Source organism: Ovis aries, chromosome X, assembly GCF_016772045.2.
Source record: "Ovis aries strain OAR_USU_Benz2616 breed Rambouillet chromosome X, ARS-UI_Ramb_v3.0, whole genome shotgun sequence".
In the NCBI taxonomy this organism is placed as follows: domain Eukaryota; kingdom Metazoa; phylum Chordata; class Mammalia; order Artiodactyla; family Bovidae; genus Ovis; species Ovis aries.
The window spans coordinates 129,258,921-129,275,691 of record NC_056080.1 but is presented as its reverse complement, the minus strand read 5'-3'; the positions used below and the strand labels follow the sequence as shown (position 1 = coordinate 129,275,691).

Here is a 16,771-nt window from a genome sequence, read left to right as displayed (position 1 = left end):
AGAAAGTTTAGCAGCTTAGTACTGTCAAATACACCAGGAATTACCTAGGCTCCACTACTCACAAGTTATATAACCAAAGAGAGATAATTATAGTCTCTAGAATTCACTTTCATCGTCTATAAAATAGGGATAATCATCGCCTAATTTGTAGGCTTACTGTTGAGATTAATAGGTTAGAGCTATATAGAGTGTGGCTTTCAGCAACTGTGTTTCCTCACCACCCTTTTACCTCAGCCCCACACAGAAGAGGTTTAGACAGAAACTAAAAAAGATAACTGTAAGGTAGAGGGGGCATTTGGGAAAAATAAAAGCAAGAACGGAAACACTTACGAGCTTTCATATGTTATCTTTCATAGAATGGAGTTGAGGGAAGGTATGAAATCATCAAACTGCTTCCACTTATTTGGTTTGCTTCCTTGCCGTATTCTTGATACTCCAGTCAATGTTAGCCAAGGCAGGGAACAAGGTATATATAATGTATTCTGAGGCCCCAAAAGATAAGATAATGCAGCTGAACAACACAGTACTGTCAAGGGCATGGGCTCCAAGGGCAGGTAAAGGTCAATCCTGGCTCCCAAATTTTGTATGCACAAAATAACAGACACCACTTCACAACAGTCTTTCATCTGTGAAACAGGACAGATAGCATGCAGGGTGTCTCAATAAAAAACATATGTTTATTATTTTGCTTTACATTCTGTAGCACCCTCTAGTGGAGTGTACAAAAATAAGCATTATATTTCTACCCTCCAAGAAGTGTGCATTGGAATCACCAGAATAGTTTGTTATAACACAGACACCCAAACCCTAACAACTACTAGAATTTCTGATTAGTTTGGAGGTGAGAATCTAAATTTCTGACAATTCCCCACCAGGTGGTGCTATTGGTGTGTCTGGAAAACACTTTGAGAACCTCTGCTCTAAATCCCACCCCTCCCCAAAGGGTGCACGTGTGTGCCCAGAAACACATATGCACACACACACAAACGTATGGAATCTATAACTGAAATAAGTATAACTTGTGTTGTTTGATTTTATTAGTATGCCTCTAACAAGGATTTTGTGAAGAATTAAAGAATATCATGTGATATGACACATCTAAAATATAGAAAGCATGCAAAAAAACAGGATCACAGAACATAAATCCCAGGTTCTCAGAACTAGTAAGTGGTGGAATCGGGCTCAAAATTAGGCCTCTAATTAGGCCTCTAAACTCCAAAAACATAATAAAGTTTCACAGTACTACTGCAGAAGACAGGGTGAAAACACAAATATCCGATCATAATTTCAAAAGTGAAAGATCAGTTTTCAATCCCAGGGTCCAAGCCCAGTGAAGACAAATGTCTGTACTGACCAGAAAACCACCTGTGTTTTCCCTGCAGCAGAGCAGGGGTCAGGGTGAGGTGGTAAAGCGGGGCAGGTGGCAGCATTTGAAAAGATCCTAACCCCACAGAAAGGGTTAGAATCTTCGTATCTTCATCGGCGTCAGTGCTTGGGGGTCATTCATCAAAAATCCCATGGACGGAGGAGCCTGGTGGGCTGCAGTCCATGGGGTCGCGAAGAGTCAGACACGACTGAGCGACTTCACTTTCACTTTTCACTTTCATGCATTGGAGAAGGAAATGCAACCCACTCCAGTGTGCTTGCCTGGAGAATCCCAGGGACGGGGGGAGCCTGGTGGGCTGCCGTCTATGGGGTCGCACAGAGTCAGACACGACTGAAGCGACTTAGCAGCAGCAGCAGCACCCCCAAAAAAGGCAAGAAGAAAGAGATGGGAGGGGGAATTTTTTTTTTAAGGAGGAAAGAAGTAAAGAAAGGAGGTAAACATTTGAATAGAGCCCTACCTGGTAGGGCTATTAATAAGTTAATTTGATTTTTCTCGAGAAATGAAAGATATATATGATCTTTATAGATTGGAAAGCTCAGCAAATCAGAAAAAAAAAAAAAAAAAGATGGGGGAATCCCATAATTCCAGGGACCAAACAGCCAATCCTTTGCTGGAATTTGGCGGCATCTAGTGGCAAACTCAAAAGGTATAAACCTCACACGGAGAACTTTCTGGAAAATTAGAGTGCATACTTGCGTTAAGAGCACTCTGCCTGGAAATCAGAACAAGCAGGTAAGAGAGCCTCAGCTCCCACAGAAATTCGGAGTCCCTAGTGGAGGGGAAGTCTGTCGTGTACAGATATTCTCAGCAAAATATTGTGGCAGAACTGGACGCAACTTGGGGGTGGGGGATGGACGGGGGAAGGAGCGGGGGTTGGGGGAAGACGGCTATTAGGGAACAGCAAAGCTGCTTTTTGGAACTGCTAGTAAGCGAATGGGGGATTTGGTTGTTAACCGCTGCTGGGCTACGGCTTAGAACGGGATTTTTGATTCGGAGATAGACGTGGGAAGAAAGTGTATTTTTAGGGTTTAAAATCAAATCGATAGGGGAGACCGAAGTATTTCTAGCGAAAATCCTTTATCTCAGTGATGGTCGCCATAACTTAATTGCTTAAATTTCCGTTTTATAAGAATAATTTTCAAACATAAGTAGAAAAATGATCCGCATAGAACGCGCGCGCTCACGCGCGCACACACGCGCACGCACCCGCCCCAGAACACACACCAGCCCCGACGCTAGGGGCGCACGCCTGCGCACACCAGCCACCTCCAGCGCCACGAGGCCTGGCGTTCGCGCACACGCCAACGCCAAGGCCACGCGGGCTCGCTTGCGCACAGGAGCCCTGACACCGCGCGCCCGCAGTACCCCCCACCCCCAACTCGCACACACATCAAAACCCCCAGTCAACCTTTATTTTTTTTTTTTCCTCCGGGAGTTGCGCAAGAGGTTCGGGGGCGTGGCCGCAGATTTGACCTAGCGCTTCCCCACTCGCGGGGACCTTAGCTCATTTCCGCCCATCCTGTTTCCGCAGGCCACGTAGACACTTCCTTTCCCAGTTGGGGGGGAACCCACAATGCCTCCCTGCAGGAAAAAAAAAAAAAAGAAAGAAACCTCTGGGCAGGGGAACTCTGGGTCGTGAAAGTGGGCCACGTGAACACTCTGCCCTATAGACTTATGACCCAACCGCTGTCGCGCTTTTGGAGGGCGGGCTGAAAACCTAAGAGGGCGAACGTCATTGGTCAGAGCCCTCACTAAAGGAGAAAGGTAATTGGTTTCCTTCAAGCCTTAACGGTGAAGAAGCAGGTTGCTAGCACCCGCCTTTACTGCGGCGGAGTGTCATTGCTGACGTGGTGAGCTTCATCCAATCATTTGGTTATAGAACATTCTAAAACTTAGATGAGACGATTGTGATTGGCTGTAGGGCATAAGCCCGCCTCCAGGGTGACGTGTCTGCCTATGGATATCAGTTGCCAGAGAAACCTGGCTTTACTATGGCGGTTGGAGAGTCGGCAGTGATCACACGTCGTCGTCTGTCGGAAAGAACTGGATCCTCGTTTCAGGTTTCGGGGTGGGGGTGGGGAGAAAGGGTTGACGATTTCCTCTTATCGTCGCGTATACAGACAAGATTAATTAATGGCTTTACTATCGGGCAGAACTAGATTCGAATTCCTACTCGCCAACGCCCAGCTTGGGCTGGCTGTTCTTTCTGTGTCTCGGTTTCCATGTTTGTAAAATGGTGATAATAATAGTATCTGTCTCAGAGACTTGTGCCTCAGAGGCGTGTGCTGTATATTAGAGCGTATAATATACGACTGCTAGGTAATGTAATACGTATAATAACTTAATACGCACCGTGGCTCCGGAAGACGTTAGCTATTACTGTGGAGAGAAAAACCCGCGTAATAGAGTGAGAAAAAACGTAAAATTATGTAAAGTCGTTCCTTACAGTGCTTTTCCTATCACCTCCTTCCGTAAAAGAAATTCGAGATACAAAAGAGACGTATCAGTCTTTACCAATGAAATAATTTATTTGACAATTACCTCAAAATAGCGGGGATTGGAATTTTCCGTATTGAAAAGTTAAAAAAAAAAGCGGGGGTGGGGAGAAACGGAGAATGAGGAATGAGAGCTAGCTGGAGATGAACCACATGCGATGAGTAGGCCTTGTTTGAATCCTGATTCGGGGAAATCAACTATAAAAAAATACTTAAAGGTGCATCAGGAAATTTTAAAGACGGATTCGACATTTGATTTTTTTTAAGGAATTAATGACGATGTTTTTAGACGTTGTAATGATACTGTGGTTATGTTTTCAAATTGCCTGTAGCTTACAGAAATATACGAAAATACGAATTAAACAATAAAAGCATTCAGACTGGCTTCAAAATACCTTGATGTCTAGGATTTGCTTCAGAATTAGCTCAGCGGTAAGGGGAGGTGGCGAGGGGCATAGATAAAACAAAATTGGCACTAAATGAATCGTTTAAGCTGAGTGATGAGCTTATGGGATTCCTTGTATTGTTCTAGCTTCCTTGGTATATGTTTGAATTTTTCCATAATAAAATACAGAAAGTCAGCTATTCAGTGCTCTTGAGAAAAACAAGAGTGGGGGGGGGGGCGGCGAGCAGTGGGTGGGGTTACAGATAAAACAAGATGGCCTTCAGTTGGTAATTGTTGAAGCTGGATGATAGATTCGCAAAGGTTTATATTATTCCCCTACATTTTTATCCATTTGAAATTATCCTTAATAAAACTTAGAAAAAAGCAAAAACAAATTATCGGAAATCATGATAAATGTACAATAAGGTAAATTTGAAAATGTAGCCACAAGAAAGGGGGAAAAATCTTGTACGTATTTTATCAGCTTTGGTGTCCTTTGTGTATGTTAAAATGCATTGGTGGAAAACAAAACGTTCATCTCATATCTTTATGTCCTTTGCTGTCCCCTTGTTTGACCTTCTAGACTACCATCAGAAAAACTAAGTTTGCTGTGTAGTGAGGATCAGGTCTGATCCTGATTGCAGAACATCCCTCATTACAGAATCTTGGGTAAGTGCCTCCCTTCTCCTGGCCTCAGTTCTGAAACAAGATAATTCCACATAACCATGATAACTATCTAGGAATATTTTGAGGATTAATAAGGGCCTGTCGAGGAAAGCACTCTACATTCTAAGAATGGAAGGATGGAGCTAAGTCCATCTGTGCTTTCAGTATAGAAAGTGCCTAAAAATCAGTGGGCCCTGTAATCTTACATTCCTTGGTAAAGGATACTCTCTAATACTGCCTATAGTTAGAGCTGTGCATCTATATATATATTTTTTAAAGTTTGTGGCATTCCCTATGCAACATAATTGAGTGGTCAAGAGCAAATACTGACTTCCTGAATTTAAATCCTGGTTCTGCCACTCACTGTAGGATCCTGGGCAGAATACTTACTCACTCTGTCTCTAAAGTTCCTCATCTGTAAAATAAAGATAATGGTTCCTACTTCATTGGATTATTAAGGAAATTACATGTAAATTGTTTGGCACATATAAGTAGTTGATTTAATTAATCATTGTGACTATTAGTCCTTCTGGTACATCCTGTTTTACACACTTGTGCATATGCACATATGCACACACGCACTAATAAAAGCAATAGATACCTTTTTGGAGTTGTTAATAATAATAATAATAATAATACTGTTGATTTCTCTCCTGATTTTCCAGAAGCAGCGGTTACTACTAGAACTGAATTCTGAAATTATAACTTCTGACTTATCCTAACACTCTAGAAAGGTATTGAGTATGTTGATCATATTTATTTATAAGGAAATTTCTAGAAACTGTAATTTTTAACTAGCAAATCAAAACCATATTCAGTCTGCTAACAGGTTTTATATTATTCCTCTTTTGTCTCAGACTCAAAAAATAAAATGTTAAACATTAATGTTCCAAGATCCAGAATTGATATAAATGTAACTGACACAGTGTATATGCATTTAAAGATTTATTCCAACAAACCACTGGATTTGTTCACATTCATTTCTGACACAGTCATACACAAAAATGTCAGTAAATGGAGTCTGTATTCCTGAATAGCCCATCATTTGGGTGAGGAGATGAAAGAAGGTTTTTCAGTCTCTTGACAGCTTTATTTTCCCATGGAGTCACTATATTTTCCTTGCTACTTCCCGCCCCCCCTTCTGAAAGCTAAGTTGCAGAGGAGGGCACACTGCCCTGGTGGGAAAGATGCAACAGATTGGAAGGGGGAGGGCACAGAACCTCTTCATGGGAGACTATTTGGAGAGTGATTAAAGGTGAAAGAGAGGTGGACTGTTAGGCCAGTAGCAGCCCAGAGAAGGCAAGGGTCAAGGTAACCTGAAGGAGCCTCGAGGGGGAAAAGGACCTTGACCTGGGCCTCTGAGGATGGAGAGAATCCATAAGGGGAGAAGGAAACCAGTTCAAATGTTATGCATGTAAAGTATATGATATACAATGCTTAAGTCCAGCTGTATGTTAGAACCATGAATAAGAATAGATCTGAAAATTAATAATGATTTTAAATATGCATATTTTAGTGTAAATCTTTAGTCACTTAATTGATATGTGAATCAGTCTCATAATATACAAAGCTAAAATGTTACAGAGTAGGCCCAGGTTTCCTTTCCTCACGCCCCCATTTCTCTTACTCTCCTCAGAGTTAACCACTATATTATCAGTTCTATTTCCTTCTAGATCTCTAAATTATGCACCTGTTTAAAATGTAGGATATATATATATATAAAATATTCTTTGGTGTTTTCTTTTACATAAATATGCTATCATAGATACTGTTTGACAACTTGCCTTGGATGTCTTCATGTCCATTATAGAGTTGTTTGATTCCATTCACAGTGGCATTCCTTTAACTAGTATGATAGTCCATATAAAGAGTAAGCCATGTTTTGTTTTGCCAAATCACTATTGATAGTCCTCCAGGTTGACCCCAGTGGTTTTCTGTTTAATTTATACTTCACCAAACATCCTTGGAACCCCTTTACAAGTGTTAATTCCAGGGCAATATTTATGTCTTTAAATTATGATGATTAAACCAGTGTTGATACTGGTGGGAGAGGAAACATCATTATGACAGACTGGATAACCTAGAAACAGTGATACTTTTAAAAATGGAATAATCAAAAATCATTGGAAACTAAGTACCTTTAAAGATCCATATAATTTAGAATGCTATAAAACAATTCAAATCAGTGGGGAAAGGATAGGCTCTATAAATTAGAAAAAAATTAGGCATAATATTTGGAAGAAACTATAAAATACTGAGAGAGAATACAGGAAGTCATTTAGAATATTGATTTGGGAGCATTTTCCCCAGGCATGACATGCCAAAGTTCACAAAGGGAAAAGTTGACACATTTGTGTTTTTATACACACAGTGACCCACTTAGAAGAATAATGACAGTTTGGAAAAAATATTTCTAACACACAAAAACACCTAGTGTTTAATTATTAGAAGTCAATAAAAGACAAAACATAGTAGAAACAGGGACAAAATATATAAGAGATGGATACGTACAAATATCTGAACATATGCTCAGTATCACACAAATTCAAATAAAAATATCTTTCTACATATTAGATTACCCCCCTTTTTTTTTGCCAAAAAGATGTTTATCCAGTGTTGCTGAAGTTGTGGGTGAATAAGCTTAACATTTTTGCTGGGAGTACAAATTAAAACATTTCTTCACAAATTAAATTTATCTCTTAAGTCATCAAAGTTGTAAATAAGCAAACCCTTTGAGCAGTTGAGAATGCCCTTCTGAATACTTACTTAATTCGCTAATATATCTATACACTGATATCTGTTAACAACATTTCTGTAATAATGAAGTGTTGGAAACAGCCTAAATGTTCGTTTATATGGGACTGGTTAAATTATACTCTGTGGAGATTGTAGAACGATGTGGATGTTAAAAAGAATGAGCTAAGTATGTGGCCATAGATGCCTGTGATAAAGTGAGAAAACGTGAGGGGCAATATGTGTCTCACCTTTGTCAAGACAGTGTAAATCCATGATGCATAATCACAATAAGAGCATAACAGACACATTTAGTTTTAAAGTAGGTTTCTGTGTGAATGTGTACATAAAAAGATTTGAAGACATTCTGAGATCAGGGAGGGAAGGTGGTAAGAGGATGCCCATATATATCTATATATTTTGGTGTTTATAATTATGTAATTTTATGATTATGTAAAGGAACTATTACTCAAATGCTACCACAAAATTAATTACTTGGGAATATAGATTTTCAGTTCACAACAAATAGTTTTTGGGTGGGTTGAGGAATTAATATATTTTAAAAATCCATTAAAATGTCATCAATTTTTAAGCTTAATGGAAAAACCACATATTTCATCATATGCATCTTTAAAAATCTCATCAGACACTATAAACTGGGAGAAATATTTGCCCAGATATGACAATTGATAAGCAACTATAAAAAGCTCTTAAGAAGCAACTCAAAATGAATAGAGGACATGTAAAATATACCTGGCCAGGAAACATTTTTTTAAAATACCAAGACAGCTAATAAAAGAAATAACAAGCACCTATTTTCCTTATCAGGTTACAGTGCAGACCAGAGTTGTGAGTTTAAAAATTGGTACAAATTGTGAGAGAAGTAATTTGGCAGCATATTTTAAGCTACTAAATCCACATCTGGGGGCAAAAAAAAATCTTTTAATTACAGGAAAAATTTAGGGGGGGAATCACTTTCCAGAAAGAGGGTGGTTAGAAAGTATGCCCATTTGGTTTCATCTCATACAGCTCTCAAGGTGTATGCATATTCCAACCTTATTAACATGGGGAAATGATCTGTCAAAATAGTAAGGTTTTAAATATCTAAGATTTGATACCAGACCTTCAAGGATTTACACAGAAATGGAAGATAGAAAACTAACACAAACATACGAACATGTTTTCTCTGGCATAACCTAGAACTGACGTAGGGAACAAGTGGGAAAATATTTGATGACCGTCATTCTTAATTTGTGCTTCCATTTTCCCCATGTGCTGAATCACCTCACTGATTCACTAATGTATACCCAGAAGGGACCTAAGTGCTGCTGCAGAAAGTGAGAGATACATATTACAAAGCTTATGACAAGTGGAGATTAGTGGTGTAGTTCCATAAGCAGAACAGGTGAAACATTTAAGTAAATACTAAGTTGTGGAGTACTAACAGCTCATATGGTATCAGAGATGGGGCTAGAGTAGTTAGGAAATCTAATGGGACTTTTCCTGGTAGATGAGGTAGCTGAAGGGAGGAAGCATGATGCAAATAACAAGTAGGTACACCAAGCCAGTAAACAAACTCAAACTGGCACATTCAGTTTAAAACAGCTCAAAGCAATGTGTAGTGCTAATGTTTTTAATGAGGAATATCCACAGCATGTATGTCATCAAGTGATGGAGTGATGTAAACTTCTAGCAAGGGAGGTGCAAAGTGCAGTGACCCTAATAAGTTTGTATTACAAGTAGGAGACAGACGTCAAAAGGATGGTTTTTCCTCCCTTTGATATCTGGCTTCTGACTCCAGGTAGTAATAGTTGGTTGATCTGTGGGATACTCAGATGAAAATAAAGGTACTGAGACCATTCTAAGAAAGGCTGCTTCCTTGGCTTTATTCAGTCTGAGCACAAACCTGGGTATTTTCCTGTCCAGTGTCAGACATTTCATTCAACTTTGGACTTGATATGAATAATAGAATTTGTAAAGAATGATGAAATTCACCCACTTAATGAAAACCATGTAGAAATCCTTATGGTTTTCTTTGCATAAATAAGTGTAATCGATGCCATAATATACAGGAGGTTCAGCGGTCATTCTTAGGTTCCTCAGTAAGGAACTGCTAATGACCAGTGTGACATCCAGAAGACTTCTCTGCAGCCTTGCTCCACTTCTGTGTGTTTTGCAGTCTGCTTGGCACTGGGCCATCTTGCTTTTAGTAGTTGGTATTTTAACTGTCCCCTTGTTTGTGGAAGCTCTGCCCATTATTCCTCAGGTAGGTTTTCTGGATATCACCTCTCTATTACTTAACTCTGATATCCTCACATACTGTGTCCCCTCTGTCCCAGTTATAGTAAAATTTTTGTAAGAAACATTTTGTAAGCCTAGTAGCTTACAATGTAATACCATGAAACACTAACCACATCTGATCCTTAACAGGATGTGTCTATATATCCCTCTCAGCCAGAAGGTTCTGATTCCTACAGGGTCAGTGTCTGTATTCACAAATTTTGATGCTGAAGAGCACCTTTGCTCGGATTTCTGCTGAGAGCTTTGTGTTCTGTCAGAGGAAATCATACTGACTTCCCTGACGCAGGGCTCTAGTTTTCTAGTATTACTTACCTCATTTCCCCTTCAGGGATTCCCTGACACCTGCTCACATAATCTCAGGGGCCCTAGCAATTGGCAAAAGGGCTTTTTCTATGGGTTAAAATTGTGGTTACCAGAGAAACCTGGTTTCAGGCTTGTCCACCATCACATCTCATTCTTTCCCAGAGGGAACCCTGGTTTTAATAGTCTGATATTTATTCATCTAGATATTTTCTGATGTATACACGTCAGTTTAAAACACAGAAGTTGGACCTCGCTGTTGATAAGAACTATCTAAAACATGCTTATTTCTCCACTTGGGCTATCTCTGGGATCCTGTTGTAAACATTATACATTATGCAACTTGCCTGTTTACCTAATAGTGTATAATTGAATATCATCCCACATCACTACGTGAATCTGCTTAATTCATTTGAATGTTCTTCCATGGTGTGCATACATCATAGTTTCTATTGTCATTTCCCTATTGAAGAATAGATATTTCCAGTTCTTCAGTATTACAAACACCACTGCAATGAACATCCTTGTATCCTTACTCACATATGCAGATACTCCTGCAAGGTACTGTGTTGTCTGTTCAGCCACATTGTATTTATGAAATTCTTACCTAGGGGTAATTCGCCACATTCCATAGATGAAAGAGGCCAAGAAAGCTTAACATATCTTGCCCAGAGCCTCACAACCCATAAATGACAGCCTAACTGAAGTAGAAGTATGTCTAACAGCAGGACCATGTGTTTTCTCTGATACCACAATTGTAAACCACATGTTTTAAAGTTAGGTTATTTTTTCTTTTTCCTGGATTTCACAAAAGGTCATTGTTGATGCCTGCTTCCCCTTTCTAGGTTGTGTCTCACCTCATCTCCACGACCATCCCAGAAGATCTATAAGATTCCATCTGGGAAAACACTAGGAGTTCTTGGCAGGGAAAGAAGAGGATTGCGTAAGTCAAAGGACTTGTTTAATCTGTCATTCCGTAAGAATCACAGAAAACTTGTTTTCATCTTTATCTCACTAACCCTCTGCTGCATTTTACAGTGTAAATCATCTTTTTCCTTCTTGAAATTCTCAACTTCTTTGGATTCCAAAATAACATTGTCCTAATTCTCCTATGGCTGCTTGGACCATTTTTGCTTGTGGTTTTTTTTTTTGTTTTTTGTGTTTTTTTTTGGTAGTCTTTCTCTCTGCTCATCCCTTAAGTATAATTCTTTCTTAGGTTTGTCCAGAATTCTAGACTTGTTCAGTTCTTCCTCTATCCTCCATGAACTATTTCTATTCCTATCTATATGATGATTACACTCAGGTCTCCATTTCTGCTTCTGACCTCTCACCTAAGCATTAAAGTCACATGTTTAACTGCATACCTCACACTTAATAGGTCTATACCAAACTTACCTCTCCAGTCTCTTTCCTCCTCTTCTAGATACAGTCTTATTTGGTGATAATACTATCACCTAATCACCCATTCTCAAAACCCTGGCAGTCATCATGGACTTTATCCCTCACCAATTTATCACTGCCAACAAGCGATTGCTGAAAGTAGCATTAGGTACCATTTCTTATTTGCTCTAAAAATATCCTGTGTTTATATAACTATCACTATACTAACCTTGTTGTTTCATAATTGTCACTTTAGATACTCGAATCCCTAGTACCTGGCATAATACCTGTTCCAAAGTACATAAGCAGTAATATATGAAGACTAACTTGAATGAATGAATTAACTTGTTTCCTATTTTATTACTAATTCCAAACTAACCATTAAAAATTGGTGCTTTTACTAATTCATTAATTACCCAGACCTGAAATTGTAGGGCCACCTGTGATTCCTCTCTCTCCTTCATTTACCAAGTTCTCTGTTCACTTTCTCTTGACTCTGTCATCAGCCTAGTTCAGGCCTACCTGGACTTACACAAAAACCTTTGCTGGTACGCATTTTGCTTCCAGGCAGCTAAATTAATCTTTCTTGTTTCTTCTGTCTTGTCATTTTTCCTCTTCAGAAATCCTGAATTTCACCTCCACTGCCTTTTGTAGTTTAATTCATTCTTTCTCTGAAATTATATTCTTGTCGTTTGAGTAACATCAAAAAACTAATTTATGGGCAGGTCTGATGAGTGACTGGGTAGGCTGAGAGTAGTGGGTGAGGGGTAGTGAGGATCAAAGAGTGAGCAAAGAGGTAGTAAGTCACTAACAATTAATTGGTTGGCCCTGAAATAGGATCTGAAATCCAGATTTCAAGAGAGTAGTGTGTGTTGTGCTTTAATAGGCCTTTAGGAAGCACACTGTGTTCAAGGTCTCCATAGAAAACAACCAAATAAAATGTTTTATATATTACAGTGGTTGGAATAAAAACAGGGTTGAATGAGTTCCAGAAAGCAGGGTTCTCAAACCCGTGGACACCAATCTGCCGAAGAAGACAATTTCAAAAAACCAACTAGAAGCAATATGCAAAGAAGTAAAATGAGAGGGTCCTCTGGAAAGAAGACAGCTGGTCCCCAGCAGAAGAATCTGGAAGCAGCACTCCCAGGCAGATGGGGGGGTCGCTCTGCTGAGAATCCCCCATCGGGGTCGGTGAGGAAGACCAGAAGGAACAAACAGAAGACCCCTGGGAATGGAGATGGTGGCAGCACCAGCGAAGCACCCCAGCCACCTCGGAAGAAAAGGGCCCGGGCAGACCCCACAGTTGAAAGTGAGGATGCTTTTAAGAATAGAATGGAAGTTAAGGTGAAGATTCCTGAAGAATTAAAACCATGGCTTGTTGAGGACTGGGACTTAGTCACCAGGCAGAAGCAACTTTTCCAACTCCCAGCCAAGAAAAACGTGGATACTATTTTGGAAGAATACGCCAACTGCAAAAGATCACAAGGCAATGTTGACAACAAGGAGTATGCAGTTAATGAGGTGGTGGGAGGGATAAAAGAGTATTTCAACGTGATGTTGGGCACCCAGCTGCTCTACAAATTTGAGAGGCCCCAGTATGCCGAAATTCTCTTGGCTCACCCTGATGCACCAATGTCCCAGGTTTATGGGGCACCACACCTCCTGAGATTATTTGTAAGAATTGGGGCAATGTTGGCATACACGCCCCTTGATGAGAAGAGCCTTGCATTATTGTTGGGCTATTTGCATGATTTCCTGAAATACCTGGCAAAAAATGCTGCGTCTCTGTTCACTGCCAGCGATTATAAAGTGGCTTCTGCTGAGTACCACCGCAAAGCCCTGTGAGGGTCTACTGACCACTCGCTGTTACGTCTGGTATCTGTAAACGCTCTTTTTGTTCTTAGTCTTTTTTCTTGTATAATTGATACTCTTTAAAATCGTTAATGTATAACAGGGCTTATGTTTCAGTTTTCTGTTTTCTCCTAAACAGAAAATAAAAGGAGTGTAAGCTCCTTTTCTCATTTCAAAGTTGCTACCAGTGTATGCAGTAATTAGACAAAGAAGAAACATTCAGTAGAACATTTTATTGCCTAGTTGACAACATTGCTTGAATGCTGGTGGTTCTATCCCTTTGACACTACACAATTTTCTAATATGTGTTAATGCTACGTGAAAAATGCCCTGATTCCTAGTGCCAAAGGTTCAACTTAATGTATATACCCGAAAACCCATGCAATTGTGCTTTTTTTTTTTTATGGTGCTTGAAGTAAAACAGCCCATCCTCTGCAAGTCCATCTATGTTGTTCCTTAGGCATTCATTCTATCTTTGCTCAAGTTGTTGAAGGATGGTGGTTTGTTTCATGGTTTTTGTATTTGAGTCTAATGCACGTTCTAACATGATAGAGGCAATGCATTATTGTGTAGCCATGGTTTTCCGGAGAAGTTGATATTTTAGGAATCGTATTTCAGATCTTAAATAAAATTTGTTTCTAAATTTCAAAGCAAGCAATTTGCAGTGTGTCTTTAATGTTACTGAGCCTGAGAAATCAGCAGGCTCAGGAAAGACCTAGATGGTACTAAAGGAGAGAGTTCCGACTCTTAGTGAAAGAATTCCTTTTATTGTTGGGTGTAGCAGCTGGGATGCACCCTGCCAGGTCAGCTTCTCTTCTCTCCCCTCTGTGTGGCTGCTCAGGGTGGGATTGCTTTCTACTGATGCTTATAAGAGCCACTTTTGTTCCTGAGGCCCCTTGTCTCTATGAGTTGGGCTAGTATAATAGGATATTTAATGGGTGCTGCAACACTCCTTTAAAGTTAGGGAGAGCATTGCTGTTTCCCACCAGAGGAAGCATGGGCAGCCACCTCCAGTATTAGACATACTTGTAGATTTGGGAACAAGGATGGCAGCTTTTCCAGCTCCAGCATTAATGCCATGTTCCCAATGCTTCAATAAACCCTTGGACATAAGATTGGGAATCCTAGAGTTAGGGAGTCTGTGGAGAAGAGGGACAGTGTTGGACACCTGTGACGATAAATCTGTCTTCTGTGAAAATCCCCTAGTCAAACGAAGTTTTGCTTCACAACACTGTTACTACTTTAGTGAAAAAAGTATTCTATGGTTACCACAGAAACTTTGGAAAATACACTAAGAACAAACAGAATAAGAATCACATATAATCCTGGGTCTGTCAAGGTCTGAAGAAATAAACGGGACCCAAAATGGATGATTTGAGTTTAACAGAATTTTCCCCAAGTTGTCAGTCAAGGAGTCACCCACAGACTGGGTAACTTAAAAATTCTAATCTCTTAAAAGGAGGCCATTCGTCTTAGACTAGGACTCACCCTAATGAACTCATTTTAACTTAGTTACCTCTATAAAGACTCTGGTCTCCAAACAGCCACACTATGAGATCCTGTGTTGGGGTCGGGTCCCAAGTGGTGGTAGGAATTTAACATGAGTTTGGAGGTAACTCAATTCAGTCTGTAACATGGTGTTACTACCTCTAGACAGGAGGAGAGAGAGCAGGATGAGGAGAGGGAGGAGGGAGGGGGGAAGACTGGAATAGGAGCTGGGGAGGAGTGAGAGGAAGGAGCAGGGGGAGGGGAAGGAGGAATGACTGGAATGGAATGGAATGTTCAAGATGCAGTTAGCTCACAGAAACCTTGAAGAAGACAGAATCCCGGAAGGACCGGGGTGAAGTACCTGCCCTCATTCTTCCCTCTGTTGTATCTACTGCTCGGTATTTCCCTTTGGCCACATTGGAAATCAAAAGGCAAAGATGACATTTGATATATCTACATTGGTAAGCTTGGGGGATACAGCAGGGAATAAAAGTAGATTGGTGGGGGGAAGGCAGATGAGATTTCTAGCACACACATACCTGAAACTAACCATCATTCATACTTTGTCATATATTAGAATTATGTTCTCTCTGGGACCTAGGGCCTTAGCCAACTAGAGGAGTTCTTAACAAGGACTTTTATCCATTTAACAGGAAGCCTAGTATACAAGTAAACACATCATCTCTATAGTATAGGAATAGTTGTTTAGTTTATTATTTATAAAATTGTTTAGTTGCTCAGTCGTGTCCTACTCTGAACCCATGGACTACAGCCCACCAGGCTCCTCTGTCCGTGTGATTTTCCAGGCAAGGATACTGGAGTGGGTAGCCATTTCCTTAGCACACATGCCTGACCGTGTTAGAAATATCACATTGCCTCTAAATGAACATAAATATGACCCTGAGATCCAACCGTAGCATGTTGGTGGGATATTTACTAAAGTTATTATTGAGGATTCCCCATCTCTATTGGTTGTACAGATATCCTATGGTCTTATCTAGCACCAAAGCCTGAGGAGATCCCTGCTGACATCAGATGACTCTCCACACTAGCTGGGGATGAGGTGCACCTTTACCGAATTGGCCTAGTATCTTCAGATCCTTCGTCCCTGCTGCTTCCATCAACCCTTGGGTAGGGGGATCTTTGGTAAGACTAGGTTCCCAGCTTCCCTGAGCCCACCAGAGTCTTCCCTGGGGCCTGATAAGGGAAAATACTCATGTCTCTGCTACCGGAAGGACCTACAAATCCTGACCTGTTTTCTCTTGCTACCTTCACATGGCCTCCATTCCCACCTAGTGAAACCTAGCTTGATTTTGTCAGGATATAATCCTTTTCAAAATATAAAACCAATTGGCTTCAAGTACCTTCTGTCTCCAGCTCTGCCACAAACCTCACTCTCATGGATCTCTGCAGAAAATGAGAGGAGAGAAAAATACAAGAACACAATACACATGTTAATATCTCAATGACATAATTCAATATTTCCCATTTCATAGGTGGTTAGCTTATTTCTTCATTTTTAAAAAATACATTAGGAATATTCAGGAGAGGCCTAAAGTACTTTATTAGGATGTAAACCAGGCTATCCTATTGACTAAAAAAATAGACAATTACAATAACTATACCCAAATTATCCAAATCTGTTGATTTAGCAAGTTTCTCAAACTACACAGGTGATGTAGTTTCATCTAGCCATCTAGATGACTAAATGGCTTCCCTTCTGAAACTGAAGGGTGGTTTTAAGAATGTATTTACCCCATCAGATTCAATGCCTAGCTAACATGG

The 16,771-nt window shown here is 40.1% G+C and overlaps 1 protein-coding gene across 4 annotated transcripts; it reads left to right on the top strand.

The window, feature by feature from the left end:
• The first annotated feature begins 2,060 nt into the window (after positions 1 to 2,060).
• MORF4L2 (mortality factor 4 like 2) lies at positions 2,061 to 14,152 on the top strand. Of its 4 annotated transcripts, none has more exons than XM_004022461.6 (5): positions 2,061 to 2,119; positions 4,851 to 4,936; positions 5,599 to 5,667; positions 11,113 to 11,210; positions 12,605 to 14,152. In XM_004022461.6, the coding sequence occupies exon 5, from the start codon at positions 12,629 to 12,631 to the stop codon at positions 13,490 to 13,492; it is 864 nt and encodes a 287-aa protein (XP_004022510.1). In that variant the 5' UTR covers positions 2,061 to 2,119; positions 4,851 to 4,936; positions 5,599 to 5,667; positions 11,113 to 11,210; positions 12,605 to 12,628; the 3' UTR covers positions 13,493 to 14,152. The 4 variants fall into 4 exon arrangements, with proteins under 4 accessions (XP_004022510.1, XP_004022509.1, XP_004022507.1 ...); XM_004022458.5 differs by lacking the exon at positions 2,061 to 2,119 and adding an exon at positions 3,376 to 3,447; XM_004022460.6 differs by lacking the exon at positions 5,599 to 5,667.
• Positions 14,153 to 16,771: the final 2,619 nt, after the last annotated feature.